The 15,921-nt window shown below is 39.5% G+C and overlaps 1 protein-coding gene across 3 annotated transcripts in view; it reads left to right on the plus strand.

The window, feature by feature from the left end:
• Positions 1-15,921, plus strand: part of LOC111579721 (netrin-G1-like) — a 73,570-nt gene that overhangs the window by 28,655 nt on the left and 28,994 nt on the right. For all 3 annotated transcript variants that reach the window (XM_055014841.1, XM_055014842.1, XM_055014840.1), the window contains exon 3: positions 1,098-1,741. In XM_055014841.1, the coding sequence (XP_054870816.1) occupies positions 1,098-1,741 (644 nt within the window). The remainder of the gene's footprint in view (positions 1-1,097; positions 1,742-15,921) is intronic.

Here is a 15,921-nt window from a genome sequence, read left to right on the forward strand (position 1 = left end):
TGGTTGTGGAAATTATGAAGTACACGTTGACCTGAATGTGAAAGAAATGCTCTTGAGTACATCGGTGGAATCATGATAGGATAGCACATGAAGAACTGGAAACATTAACAAGTTTTCAAGACAAAGTGGCCCAACAGCCAAACTGTAAGATGCTTTAGGGTTTGTAATGATTTGTGATAGTGATTCTACTACAACAAGTTGCTCTCCAAGTAACAAGTGTTCAAGGATTTCACTGAATATTTCATACAAAAGTAAATATTTAAAGACCTTTTTGGCAGTTCAGTTACTAATTTGGCTTCCTAAAACCACACGGCACAGCTTGTCCCTGCCAGGTTTATTGTATATAACAATTTCTGCACAAAAGTAAACCATTAAAATTCCAAACATTTTCATCCTGGGCCTTCATTTCGTTTTTTTTTTCTTTTTGCTACCACTCTGATCACTTAGTTTACTGTAAGTTTATCTACCGGTCAGTTAGCAGCTCTCTGATAGAATTCCAAGGAGCCAGCAGAAAAATCACACAAAGAAATGTAACCATGTCCTAACACATATTGTCAGCAAATTGTGAAAGCTTAATTTAATGACCTAACTATCAGCCATAATTCCTGTAGGCATATTTTTTGTTGTTGGTTATTGTTGTTTGCATTTCTTGTGTTTTTATTTTTTATTTGTCTTTACTGATTTCTTTGGTGAATTACTAGCATTTTTGTGGATATAACAATGTAACTGCAGCATTGTGTTATACTGTGATGGGATTCAGTACTGTTTATGTTTTATAAAATTGCATCAATGGTTCTACAAGTTCTACAAATAACAAATGCACTGCAATGTTATGTTTGCATTATTTTTTAATCATGTATTGTCTCACTGGGTGTAGATTTCTTTCATGTTGTAAAGCATATGCTGCCTGTGTCCATAAATATAATACCAAATTTTATCCTACTGTTGTTTTTTTGATGATATAGTGCACCTAAAAATTCTCTATTTTTTCCCCACTCTTTCAGAGTTGTACCACACACACAGGATGGGGAGAAACACATTGTTATATTGTGGCTGCACTGTGTACTCACTTGTATGTAATTGTGTTTTTCCTGCAGGAGAATCCGTATATGTGCAACAATGAATGTGACGCTGCCACTGAGGAGCTGGCTCATCCTCCTGAGTTGATGTTTGACTTTGAGGGTCGCAACCCCACTACTTTTTGGCAGTCAACGTCATGGAAGAAATACCCAAAACCTCTGCAGGTTAACATCACGCTGTCATGGAACAAGACAATTGAGCTGACTGACGACATTGTACTGACCTTTGAGTCGGGACGGCCAGAGCAGATGGTCCTGGAAAAGTCGCTCGACTACGGCCGGACCTGGACCCCCTACCAGTTTTATGCCACTGACTGCCTGGACGCTTTTACCATGGAACCCAAGACAGTGAATGATCTCACCCAGCGCACTCTGCTGGACATCATTTGCACTGAAGACTACTCCCGAGGCTACGTGTGGAAGAACGATAAGACGGTACGTTTCGAGATAAAGGACCGCTTTGCTCTGTTTGCTGGCCCTCGACTACACAACATGGCCTCCCTATACGGGCAGCTGGATACCACCAAGAACCTGAGGGACTTCTTCACGATTACTGATCTGAGGATTAGGCTGCTGAAGCCAGCCACTGGGGCCACCATGGTGGATGAGAACAACCTATCCAGATATTTCTATGCAATCTCTGACATCAAAGTGCAGGGCAGGTAAGATGCATTTAGGTTTTGTTTGTTGCTAGAATTGTCAAGATTTACAGTTGCTTCTAAAAGTTTTCAGACCCCATTGCACTTTTACTGTTGCAGATTTCCTTTTAAATGGATAAAATTGTCATTTCACCCGACTACTCTCAATGACTCAGTAATGTTTGTAGATGTTTTTTGCAAATGTATTAGGAATCCAAAACTGGATTTTTTTCCATTATAAAACATTTAGTTCAATACTTTATAGTAGCCCATTTGGCAATGATCACAGCTTCAGGTTTTGACTGAGTTTCTAAAGACTTTACATACCTGGACGTATGCATGATATCCCATCCTTCTTGGAGATCCTATCAAGCTCTGTCAGATTGGATGGGAAGCCTCTGTGAGGTGCCATTGTTTGGTCTCTCCAGAGATGTTCTGTTGTTCTGTAGGGTTTAATCTGAGTTTTGGCTGAATCATTCACAGACAGTCAGAGACTTTTGCAGAAGTCACTCAGTGTTGTCTTGGTTGCTTTGGTTTTACTGTTGTACTGAAAGGTGAACTCCCACTTAAGTGCCATTTGGTTGCATTCAGTCTACATTCAGTTCTAACCAGTCTCACTGTTCCTGCTGCTGAGAATCACCCTCATGCCACAATGATGCTGCCTCCATGTTTCACTATAGAGATGGTATTAGCCAGATGATAAACAGCATCTGCTGTTTGACATCGTGGTTGGACTTCTGCCCTGAGTTCAGTTTCTGTATTAACAGCCCAGAGAAACTTCTCAGTCTTCTCCACTCTTTTAATGATGATGTGTTGCTTCCAAGTTGTAGTTTTTTCTCTCCAAAAAACATTACATGTATCCTTAAGACTGGGTTAAAATATTTTGCATTGTGTATTGTTTGCTTCCATATGTACTTGTTTGCCGTGTCTTCTTGTTTTGACTTTCAATTGTCATTCTGTGGAATAGCATGTCACCTGGCAAGAGAAATGTTTTTGGTATCATCACAGTCATCAAAATCTGAAAACCACAATGGAATTCTGTCACAGAAGAAGCTGACAATTTTCGGTGACTTAAAAGTAGTCTTTATTCAAGTAATATATCTGCAAAACAGCAGAAGTTCTGTGATGAGATGTCAATACACCTCAGATTCCTGAATAATGATAGACTGACTTGTATAAACATGATCACAGAACATATGAAATATCTGTATTTCCAATGAGTGGCAACAGTCTGCAGAGGAAAATCTCATCGTAAAATCACCTGCATAGATGATCAGCAGTAAAAACCTCCTGATTTTAGATTCTATGTGGCATGTGGTGGGCTGCTTCTAGTATAAAGCAACCAGCTTAGACAAACAACTAAATAAAAGTAAGAATGTGGAGTATTTTTGACCAGTTTTGGTGCATAGTTTTACAAAATTAAATATAACTGCTACCTATCTTCTAAAGGACAGCATTAATTTATTGTTGTCCTCTTCCATTTGTTATCAATCAAAATAAAAATACAGATGCATGATTTTACAAAGAACCCTCAACTGAACAGCAGAATGAAAACTGTGAATTTGTCTAGTTTGTGTCTCCTTCAGGTCTATCATCTTATTGGCCTTTTTATAGCAATGCAGCCGCCCAACTGTGAAGCCATGGCATCACTAGGGGATGCTTGCACGTGTGTTCTTGTGCGTGCACGAGGCAAACAAAACAGAGAGCAATTCTAAAAAGGCTACACAATGTGTGCAGCTGTTTTTAACTGTCCAGTGTTAATGGAAATTAATGACAGAAGGCGGAATGCATTTTGATAAGTAGACATCCTTATTAAGCGAAAAGGCTCAAAGATAATAATAATGACTTTATTTATATAACACCCTTAAGAACAGTGTTCACAAGGTGCTTTAAGCAAGACATAAGGAGACAAGTCAGAGCATTCAATTCAAATAAATAGTAAAAACTGTAATAGGTTAAATGAATAATTAGCTAGATTAGCACACATATCAAACAAGGGACCTAAGCAGTTTAACAATTTAAGAATAAGATGGAGGGTTAAAAGTTAGAAATTATAAATCAAAAACTTAGAAAATTAAAGAATTACAGGCAACATTACACCAAGGAACACAAAGAGAGAACATATAAAATAAACAGACATAATACAGAATAAAACACTAAAACTAATTAAAGCTGAAAGTAAACTTCACATAAAAGCAAGTCTATAAAAGTGGGTTTTAAGAAGTGATGTAAAAGAAGTCAGTGACTCTGCAGGTCTTATCTCCTCAGCCAGGTCGTTCCAAAGTCGAGGGGCCCTGATGGAGAAAACTCGGTCACTCTTAGATTAAAATCTCAATCATCATTAAGATGACTTAGTTAAGTTCCAGTGGCTCAACACATGCTTTCCTCTTTTTACAACTTAGCTGTCCAGTGTTTGTAAGGACAAGTTTGTTTAGTCAGCAAATCCAACCCAGCCCAAAATTCTGTTTGGTAGTTTAAATCAGGGTGAAAAGGTCTGCATGAGGAGATACTGAACTCTAGTCCTCTAATTATTTGTTTTAAGGCATCAAGGACAGAGGGCATAGATTGCCTCCTGTGGCCTGCAGTGAAATGAAGAGTTGATACTATACAAAATTTTGTCTAAAATGCAGATAATTCAATCTTCTAGGTAATTCTTCCAGTGGAGCTACAGATATCAACATTCACTATTTAAAAACATCCCAGACACTGGTCAGTTGTATTCCAAGCAGCAATATCTGGCAATCTTGTCCCTTGTAGTCAAGTTCTTGATAACTGTTACTTATCAGTCAAACGAGCTAAGTTCCATACCTTCATACAGCAGACAGAAGATGAATAGGTTTAAAGAGACTTCATTCAATCAAAGCTGCTATAAGTGACTTTTTTTTCCTCTACAGCAGACTTGTCAGAAAACAGTAACCCTGTCTGCCATCTGTTACTACCCAGAGATTTTTTTAAACTGGAATTATTTTTTAAAATGCTGGAATCTTAGTCTACCCTCTACACCTAAAAGGAACCTTTTTATTTTACTATATTTCATATTTTAAAATCTGCATTTTCAACAAAATTATGAAGACCTCTGGTGCATGTTTAATTTTCACAGCTTGTAGCGTTGCAGAGAATAATATTTTCATCAGTGAGTCATCAGAATGCCTTTGTGATTTTCAGGGAATGGAAACATTGTCATTTCATGATGCATGGAAATGGCCCACATGATGGTCGTAAACCCACCACAGCTGCTCTCTAAATAGGACCCGTGTTGCTTGCTGCAGTTGGTTTATATGAGGGTAACTAGGTTGGTAATGACCCATCAGATGGGTCCTAGGTGAATTGAAACAGTTAGTCTCTAATTAGAATTCAGTCGACGTCAGTGGCAGATTAGAACCATTAGCACATTGGCTAATTGGTAGGAGACTAATCTTGTAATTAAGAGCATTTGCAGCTGATTAAATGGTAGTCATCAGGGACACATCAGTGGAACGTGAAGGCATTCAAAATTGCCAGGCTGTGAATCCAAATTTAGGCTTGCCCTGTTTAATACAGAATAGATTTGTGGTTTAATCTATGAGGTTTTCTTTTAGAGCAAGCTAGGGTTGTTGCTTTAAAGACACATTTTCAAAAATCTCTTGTATTTTTTGACTGGTACTCACAAAATCTGAACAAAAACTCATTGAGCATAAACTTTCATAGTCTGCAAAAAAAAAATAAAAATAAAAATCTGACGCTTCATGACACTTGACCCCTGTGATCACATGTTATAACAAGCTTTTCTATATTAGTGGAGTGTGATATTTCCACTTGTGCCGTGGATGAGAGGCATACAGCAATCAGTCACAACATGAAGACCACTGAGAGATGAAGTGAATAATACTGATTATCTTATTACAATGGCAGCTGTCAAGGGGTGAAATATATTAGGCAGCAAGTGAACAGACAGTTCTTGAAATTGATGCATTGGATGTGGAAGAAATGACCTGCATGGTTATCAGAGCAAATTTGATGAGGACCAAACTGTGATGGTTAAGAAACTGGGTTACAGTATCTTTAAATGAGTGGGGCACTACTTGTGCGGAGTGGTTACCAAAAGTGATCCAAAGAGACAGATGACAGATATGGGTGGCCATGTCTCATTTTTGATGGAGGAGAGAAGGCTGCCCTGTGTGGTCTGAAACCACAGAGGAGCTACTGTAGACCAAATTGCTGAGAATCTAAATGCTTCCTTAATGGACAGTATTCACATTTATTTTACATCATGTGGACAGCTGGATGTGTGTGTGTGTAGTTTACTTGGTTTACCTGTGGAAGAATGCAAGCTCCACGGTGGCAGTGCGATGCTGTAGGCAATGTTCTCCTGGGAAGCCGTGGGTGCAGGTATCCATGTGTATGTTACTATGATACTTACCTTAACATTGTTGCATCACATATTCCTCCTGGCAACAGTATTCTCTGGTAGCAGTGGCCTCTAGCAGGATACTGCTCCTTGCCATACTGCAAAACTGTTTAGAAGTAGTTTGAAGAGCATGATAAAGAGCTTGAGGTGTTGGTTTGACCTCCATTTCCGCAGGTCCAACAAAGCATGTAGACATTTTGGAAAAACAGATCCGCCCATATGATGGGTCTCTGATACCACAGGACACCTTTGTGGTCTTGTAGATTTGTAATCTCTCGTCAGGCCACAGCTGCTTTGATAGTACGAGGAGGAACACAACAGTATTAGTCAGGTGGTATTAATGTTGTGGCTGTTTGGTGCACGGGTTCTGCAGTCAGAGCTTTCCAATCTTCATGCGTGTACTGTAAACATAAATTGATGAGTTCTAAATTGCAAGGCCTGCTACCCAGCACAGAATAACATCTTCCACAGATATCTTATTTTGCCATTCATTAGAAAGAGTAGCAAAAGGTTGAATGTGGAAAAATAAGCTATTTTGCTCAATTTTCCATCCTGCCCATGGGCATCAAATTCAATTTTCGACCAAAAGTTTGCAGTGAGAAAGAAAAGAAAATAAACATACGATTTCTGTCCAGAGGTGGATCAGTAACTCACTTGAAAGAGGGTGATAGAGGCAGGTGGGGAGAGACAGATTAGAGTCCCCACCAGCCTCAGCAGCCTTCTGGCTACAACCAAATGTGAAAGCCTTATCACAGAATGGCCATCCTGTCCGAGAATGCCCAGAATACTCCATAAATGCAGATAAACTTTCACTCACATGCAACTGAATATTTGCAGTGTCGGGTTACCTGCAGATATGTCATGAATGTGATGTCAAGGCTCAGAAAGGATGGATGTTGGATGAATAGTTGTTCAATTATATTTCCACATTATTGAAAAAAAAAATGCCTGTCAAGGTTTATATTTTAGAAATTACAATATGGAAATTTTTTTACCATAAATAGTTCGTGAAGTGCTTTGCAAAACTACAGCATCCACTTACTCTAAACACTGCACACAGAAGTAATCAGGCCAGAAGCTACCACACTAACAAGCACCGAATCTGTTGTTTGTCTCGGGTATATGAGCAAATCGGACAGGACCTGAATGCTCCAAGGCATCTGTCCAGTCTTCTTCATCATATGGGCTGCAGTTTGAAATGCATAGGAGATGTCAATGGCAGCAGGCATGTGACAGAGGTGCTACCAGCTGCAGTTGAGTCTATCGTTAAGGAATGCAGGTTTGTATAGGCCTGCACTAAATGATTCCAGGAGCAAACAGCCTATCCCCCAGTCATCCACAGAACTGCTTGAAATAAGATAAGGGTTGTCATAAATGTGTTTAGTTTAACTTAAAAATCATAAAAACACAAAACACAATACTGGCAAAGATCAGAGCAGAGTGGGTGAATGAGTCGGGGGAAGACTTGGAAGAGGACACTTGGGAGAGTGCTCTTCTAAGAGTTAACAGCAGCACTTCCTGCGCCAAATTAAGCATTATACAATTCAAGATTTTACATTGCATCCACTACTCCAAAGCAAGACTGGCTAAAATTTATCCTAACACAGATGCAAGCTGTGATAGGTGTCAAAACTCTCCTGCTGATCTAACACGTTTTGGTCATGTCCAGCCCTGGCTACCTATTGGTCTACCATCTTTAAAATGCTGTCAGATGCACTGAATATAGATCTTCAACCCAACGCAGCTATGACCATATTTGGTACCTCAGATAGAAGACGCACAACATTAAGGAAAAGTTACAAAAACATAATTGCTTTTACAACGCTGCTGGCATGTAGAAAAATATTACTACATTGGAAATCAAAAAATCCACCTAAAGTATCTTGTGGTTTAGCGACCTGACACAATTCATACAATTAGAGAAAATAAAATATACTCTCAGGGGTTCCAGGGACAAATTCTTCTCTGTCTGGGATCCAGTGTTGAATCATCTAGGTAAACTCAAAACTGTACCCACTTAATGACCACTTTGCGGTTATCTCGCATCTATATTTGTGTTTATGATTGAATCCATGTGAACCATATCTGGTTTAGTGCACAGCTTCAGTCTTGGCGAGCCTAGGCATATGTTTTTTTCTTTTTTCTTCTTTTTTTAGGTGGATGAATGCATATATGTGTGTGTGTGTGTATATATATATATGTGTGTGTGTGTGTGTGTGTGTGTGTGTTTATGGGTGTGTGTATATATATATATATATATATATATATATATATATATATATATATATATATATACACACATACATATATATATATGCCAAAAGTATTCGCTCACCTGCCTTGACTCGCATATGAACGTAAGTGACATCCCATTCCTAATCCATTAGGTTCAATATGACGTCGGTCCACCCTTTGCAGCTATAACAGCTTCAACTCTTCTGGGAAGGCTGTCCACAAGGTTTAGGAGTGTGTTTATGGGATTTTTTGACCATTCTTCCAGAAGCGCATTTGTGAAGTTACACACTGATGTTGGACCAGAAGGCCTGGCTCTCAGTCTCCGCTCTAATTCATCCCAAAGGTGTTCTATCGGGTTGAGGTCAGGACTCCGTGCAGGCCAGTCAAGTTCATCCACACCAGACTCTGTCATCCATGTCTTTATGGACCTTGCTTTGTGCACTGGTGCACAGTCATGTTGGAAGAGGAAGGGGCCAGCTCCAAACTGTTCCCACAAAGTTGGGAGCATGGAATTGTCCAAAATGTCTTGGTGTGCTGAAGCATTCAGAGTTCCTTTCACTGGAACTAAGGGGCCAAGCCCAGCTCCTGAAAAACAACCCCACACCATAATCCCCCCTCCACCAAACTTTACACTTGGCACAATGCAGTCCAACAAGTATGGTTCTCCTGGCAACTGCCAAACCCAGACTCGTCCATCAGATTGCCAGATGGAGAAGCGCGATTCGTCACTCCAGAGAAGGCGTCTCCACTTCTCTAGAGTCCAGTGGCAGCGTGCTTTACACCACTGCATCTGATGCTTTGGATTGCACTTGGTGATGTATGGCTTGGATGCAGCTGCTCGGCCATGGAAACCCATACCATGAAGCTCTCTGCTGAAGCACTGTTCTTGAGCTAATCTGAAGGCCACATGAAGTTTGAAGGTCTGTAGCGATTGACTCTGCAGAAAGTTGGCGACCTCTTGGCACTATGCACCTCAGCATCCGCTGACTCCGCTCCGTCAGTTTACGTGGCCTACCACTTGGTGGCTGAGTTGCTGTCGTTCCCACACACTTCCACTTTCTTATAATACAGATGACAGTTGACTGTGGAATATTTAGGAGCAAGGAAATGTCACAACTGGATTTGTTGCACAGGTGGCATCCTATCACAGTTCCACGCTGGAATTCACTGAGCTCCTGAGAGCGACCCATTCTTTCACAAATGTTTGTAAAAGCAGTCTGCATGCCTAGGTGCTTGATTTTATACACCTGTGGCCATGGAAGTGATTGGAACACCTGATTCTGATTATTTGGATGGGTGAGCGAATACTTTTGGCAATAGTGTATATATATATATATATATATATATATATATATATATATATATATATATATATATATATATATATATATATATATATATATATATATATATATATATATATACATATACATATATATATATATATATATAAAAACATGTTCCCATGTTCTTGGGGGTGGGAAAAAAGTTAAAATATAAACATGAGCATTGTGATCCCTTTGTATGTGTATCTATGTACCATATTGTCAATGGTCAATAAAAAGAAAATGAAAAAAATTTCATTATAAACAATTTGCAGGATTGCTGGTATATTTAATATTGTATGCAGGAATTCCTTTTCATTGAACAGTATACATAATTTAGTTCCCATGATCACTTTTCCAACCTCCAACCTTCCAAAGACAAAAGGCCTTCTACAGATGAAAACATCTCTGAGGTGGACCCAAAGTATTTCCTTCTGACTCCTTTTTTGTAACCTGCACAAACAGGCTAGCTGAAAGTCTCTCCACAAACTTATCATACTTCACCTATGAACAAGAATGCATAAACAGAAAATGAACAGTCAACAAATAAATAATTGATAGCCTAGAATCTTATAATTCAGTTTGTTTTTGTCAGTATGTTTTTAACACTGCTTAAGGCCTGTACATGCTTCAGTTTATGAGGTTGCCAGATTGGCTCTGACTCACATGGCACACACAACACACAATACACAGATTAGCAATGGTTTAGTATGATAGAACAATTCTAGTAAAAGAAAAAAAAAACAAATAGAAAGGGGAATATATTTTTCAATTCTCCTGAGTAAAGAATCAGAACGCGTTGCAGGGCCATCTGTGCTATTGATTTCTAATGTTATTCCACATCACCAGAAAACAAAAACCTTGAACTGTGCAGGCTGTCCCACCTTTCACATCTCTCTCTCCATTGTTCCTCACTTATTGATCAGATGTCTGCTTGTTAATTAAGACATGACCGCTACCGGCTGGCTGTGCGGTCAGCGCTGCACATCTGCAGGGCTGCAGCGGGTCCTGGGAATGAGAGGCAGCTAATCCATAAGTGCTAATATGCTATTCCTCTCTTCCCCCATGTCATTCTCTATTTCCACAACCTTTTCTCCATTTTTTCTAGGATCATTCTTTCTCCTTCACTTCCCCTTTTAAGCATTGTGTCAAAGTAACCTTAGACATAATAAATATCCAATATGGTCACAGATCCTTCATATTGTGGACTGTACAATTCAAAGTCACTGATTATCCTGTACAACCTCCTTTTTATTGAGACATAGAACACCCCCCCCCAAAAAAAAATACACTTAGACTTATTTCACATTTCAAATAAACAGTAAATGTGTATATGCTTCAGAAATTCTTTGAAAAAGTGATCCACTCCTCCTGCCGTTGTTCATGTGTCCTTGACCAAGGCACTTAACCCTTACAGCTCATAATGGCTGACGGTGAGCATGGGCACACTGTAAAATGCTGTGGTACAAAGCACTGGATAAATAGACTGCATTTATATTTTATTTATGGCAAAGTTACTTTGTAGATGTACTGTATGAAAAAAATTCAACTCCTGATTATCCTGGGAATGAATGTGTCAACAGACATTTGTCATGTAAAAGAAACTATAACCTTTACCTCCTGTATAAATTAATTTAAGTATCTTCTTTGTAAATGCTACATATACTACCATACAAAAGTTTGGGGTCACTAAGAAATGTCTCTTATTTTTGAAAGAAAAGAGCTTTTTGTCAATGAAGATAACATTAAATGAATCAGAAATACAGTCAAGATGTTGATAACCCTTTGATGCGCAACATGGGTCAAAAGTGACCCAAATCCAATGGAAAATGGGTGTCTCTGGACCCACACTGCACATCAAAGGATTAATGTGGTAAATGACTATTCAAGCTGTAAACAGCTGATTTTTAATGGAATATCCACATAGGGGTACAGAAGTCCATTTCCAGCAACCATCACTCCTGTGTTCTAATGCTACATTGTGTTAGCTGACGGTGTTGAAAGGCTAATTGATGATTAGAAAACCCTTGCGCAATTATGTTGGCATATGAATAAAAGTGTGAGTTTTCATGGAAAACATGAAATTGTCTAGGTGACCCCAAACTTTTGAACGGTAGTGTACATCTTCCCATTCCACTGAACTGACTGTTAACGCTATAATCTTTGTGAGCAAGTGCCATCACACATAGTGCTTACTTATTTTGAAGAAAAAAACATACCAGCATTCTTGTGGGCATTTAAAATATGTCGTACCAGCCATTTGTAAATTCATCACGTATTCAAGTTTGTGTTTAAAGACTTTCCAAAGTTCGTATTGGCCAGCTAGTTTGAAATAAACAATTTTTATCATCGTGTTGCTGTCTCAGGGCAGTGGCAGGGAAGCCTGGATGAGGACTCAAATGCAGACTGGGACCTGGCAGACAACAACAGTTTTATGGTGTCACAGGTAAAGGAGCTCAGAGGCAGTGACACAGGTTGGCCAACAAACAATACCAGAGGACAAACAGAGATCAAAGCCTGTAAATCAGGCAGGAGATCAGAACAAGTAGTAAAACAACCGTTAGGACAAAACAAGGCTGGGCAGGCTGGCTGAACAGCCAAAGACAACGTGACAAAGAGTTAATTATGTACTGCAGCACTGAAGACCAGAGAGGAATAAACATGGACTGATTGGAAGATTTGGAGCAGGTGATGTGGGTGTGGTAGATAGGAGGACAGACTGAACCAGGAGGACATCTGGTGGGTGGAACAGTAGATGTAAGGAAAACCAACATGTTTCAGAGCTGAACTGTGACTGCTGCACAATTAAAACTTTCTGTCTGTCAAGACTTTAATGGCACGTATTGTGAGCTCACTGTCAGGAAATATCTATATCTGTCGCCGTGTCCAAAATATGTAGGCTGCTCAAACATGTGGATCACATTCTGCATTTTACTTTGCAAACTAAATGGGGTGAATGTTAGTGCAAAGCTGTAGCTTCTTTGCTGGTTCAGGTAGTTATGCAACAGTATCACCTGGCAATTACTGCCTGAGATTAATGACTGTATTTTCTATCTAGAACAGGTTTGTGTGACATTTTTGTTTAATGATGTATAAATGTGGGCTGCACAGTGGCGTAGTGGTTAGCACTTTCGCCTTGCAGCAAGAAGGTCCCTGGTTCGCGTCCCGGCTTTCCCGGGATCTTTCTGCATGGAGTTTGCATGTTCTCCCTGTGCATGCGTGGGTTTTCTCCGGGTACTCCGGCTTCCTCTCACAGTCCAAAAATATGCTGAGGTTAATTGATTACTCTAAATTGCCCGTAGGTGTGAATGTGAGAGTACTTGTTTGTCTTTGTATGTAGCCCTGTGACAGACTGTCTAGGGTGTCCCCTGCCTTCGCCTGAGTCAGCTGGGATAGACTCCAGCACCCCCCGCGACCCTAGTGAGGATTAAGCGGTGTATAGATAATGGATGGATGGATGGATGTATAAATGTCCAGTTAGTGAACTTTTATGACTTGCAGCATTTATAACTGAATGCAAAAGTTTTAATTAAGAACAGTTGGTGCTGCTAAAGCCAAGATTATCAGTTGCATTTTGATGTATCTTTGGGATTTGAGTCCGGACTTCTGTGGTTACAGTGAGCCAGTTTTAGACAAAATGCCAATTTTGTGTGCAAACCAGCACAAAAATGTTGCTTTGTAACACAAAAGAATGTCGGAATATCAAATGTTAACATAACTGCAGGCTTGTAGAAATTTAAAAAAAAAAGAGATGTGTTATTCCCCACTGACTGTCTGTACAAACAAATGTTAAACAAAAGCAAATTTCAAAGACCAGAAAAACATTTCATCTTGAACTTTCCCTCTGAGGCATACATGGAATGTATTCAAAGTCAATTTAGATGCAGAGAATAATAGTTTAAGAAATGGTATGAAACATTTTAGTGTTTTTTTATGCTCCCCAGTGTTCCCCACAAGCCAGAGACAAACTCTGTAGCTCCCTCTCCCGATGGGTATCCTGAGCTCATAAACTACCGTATCACACACTTCAACCGTGTATTGCACTTAAAAGGAGTCTAAATATGTAACTCCTCCATGGTGCATTCACGTGAGGGGCATTGCACGCCAGTGAACCGCATTCAGAGGATCTAAACCCTGAGGATATCTACAGTTTATGCTCTCCAAGGGCTGCACACAGAAAACCAAGAAAAAACCAGTGTTACACTGTATTCTCTAGTGTGTAATGTGTCTTACAACCTCATTTAAACTGGCATGTGATTACCCTTCTATCCTGAAGACAGAGCTTTCTTATTCTCTTTGCATATCTCTCTTCTTAATTTTCTCAAGGTTCTAAGTTCATGATGCAGGACAGAATGCAGCAGGAGGAAGTCAATCAATATTCCCTCTGAGTAAAGGAGCTTGTAGCTTGATGGAGTTTTTTGTTGACTCTTAGTTCAGTCCATTTCTTGTTCCCTGCAGTTGTTATCAGTGGCACTGATAAATAGTAGTACAGTAGTTCAGCCTTGCCTTGTGAACTCATGCAGACCCATAACATTAGCTTGTCTGATTTGAGACACTTTTGCTCTACCGAGAGTAAATGCAGTTGTACCTCAAGGCAGTAATTTTTGCTGCTACGATGGTATCTCTTGTATCATATCTGAATGTCATGTTACAGACTGTCATTATTGAATGATGTTTCAGCTATCACAAAGCTTCCAGACACACACACTGTGGTGCTATGCAAAGGTTTGTGAACCCAAATTGTTCCTCATCTTTGGTTCATTCTTGTCATCTCTGATGAAGACTGTGTCAAAGCTTGCTGGTTATTTCAATCAACTGAGGATGAATGCATGTGCAGCTAATTGCATTTTAATCATGCCCAGACAGTTAGCAGTATACCCCCTAACACTCACCAGCCTGAGTGAAAATTCCTTAACAGGCATCAGCCTATTTTGAATTATCGTTTGTTACGACAAAGCCTCATAATTCAAGCAGGGAAACAAATTAAGAATTAAGAACACCACAGCAGCAACAGCAGCGCCTTACTTTGAAATAAGAGAGCATACACAGCAAAATGGTAGTTTCTTGTGTTTTCTGGCTATAGGGGCACATAGCTGATGAATTGCTATCTGCTGCACATTATTTTCCAATTAACAAAATGCTTCAAAGCTTTTAGTCTTTTTTTTTTTTTTTTTTTTTTAAGAAAAAATGTAAATATTAAAGGGATATCTACTACATGGTTAAGTAGTGCAGAACAGTAAAGGGTTTTAAGGAATCTTTTACCATTATCAACTTACATATATGTGACAAAATATATATATATATAATTTGTCCTCTTGAGTCGCAGCAGGGCTGCACAGTGGCGTAGTGGTTAGCACTTTTGCCTTGCAGCGAGAAGGTCCCTGGTTCGCGTCCCGGCTTTCCCGGGATCTTTCTGCATGGAGTTTGCATGTTCTCCCTGTGCATGCGTGGGTTTTCTCCGGGTACTCCGGCTTCCTCCCACAGTCCAGAAATATGCTGAGGTTAATTGATTATTCTAAATTGCCCATAGGTGTGAATGTGAGAGTGATTGTTTGTCTTTGTATGTGGCCCTGCGACAGACTGGCGACCTGTCTAGGGTGTCCCCTGCCTTCGTCCCAAGTCAGCTGGGATAGACTCCAGCCCCCCCACGACCTTAATGAGGATTAAGCAGTGTGTAGATAATGGATGGATGGAGTTGCAGTAGACTCTAGCTGAAATTAAAAATTTTCTGTTACATTCCAATGTTCCAATTTGAAGGCCAGTGATATTTTAAGGGCATATAGAGTGCATTCCAATAACTATACTATTTATGATGCCTTAAAAAGATTTAGTATTCGCCAATGCATAGAACGTCAAATGCAGTATGCCAAAAAATACCAGCATGTCCTACTACATCTGGTCATATTTTGCAGTATAAATTGACGATTTATAAGCCATTACCATATAAATCAGAAAAGGTTGCCAAATTCCACCTCAAACGTCGCTTTGCTGGGTGGTATACACATAACAAGTGGCGACAGGTAGCAAAAAGGCATCAATACTCTAAGACAAGTCAACATTAAAGATGCAAAATACTAAGCAATGAATCAACCAATAATTGCTAGCAAGGAAAGGTAAATCCAGAATACTTTTCTGGCCTAAAAACATGCTTCAATTGCCGAGATAGATGAAAGCTCATTCTGCATTACAGAGTCTACTGTCCCTGTTTTGTGCATACTGCATACAACAGTAATGATTGATTGATTGATTGATTTCTT

Source organism: Amphiprion ocellaris, chromosome 10 (assembly GCF_022539595.1).
Source record: "Amphiprion ocellaris isolate individual 3 ecotype Okinawa chromosome 10, ASM2253959v1, whole genome shotgun sequence".
NCBI lineage: Eukaryota > Metazoa > Chordata > Actinopteri > Pomacentridae > Amphiprion > Amphiprion ocellaris.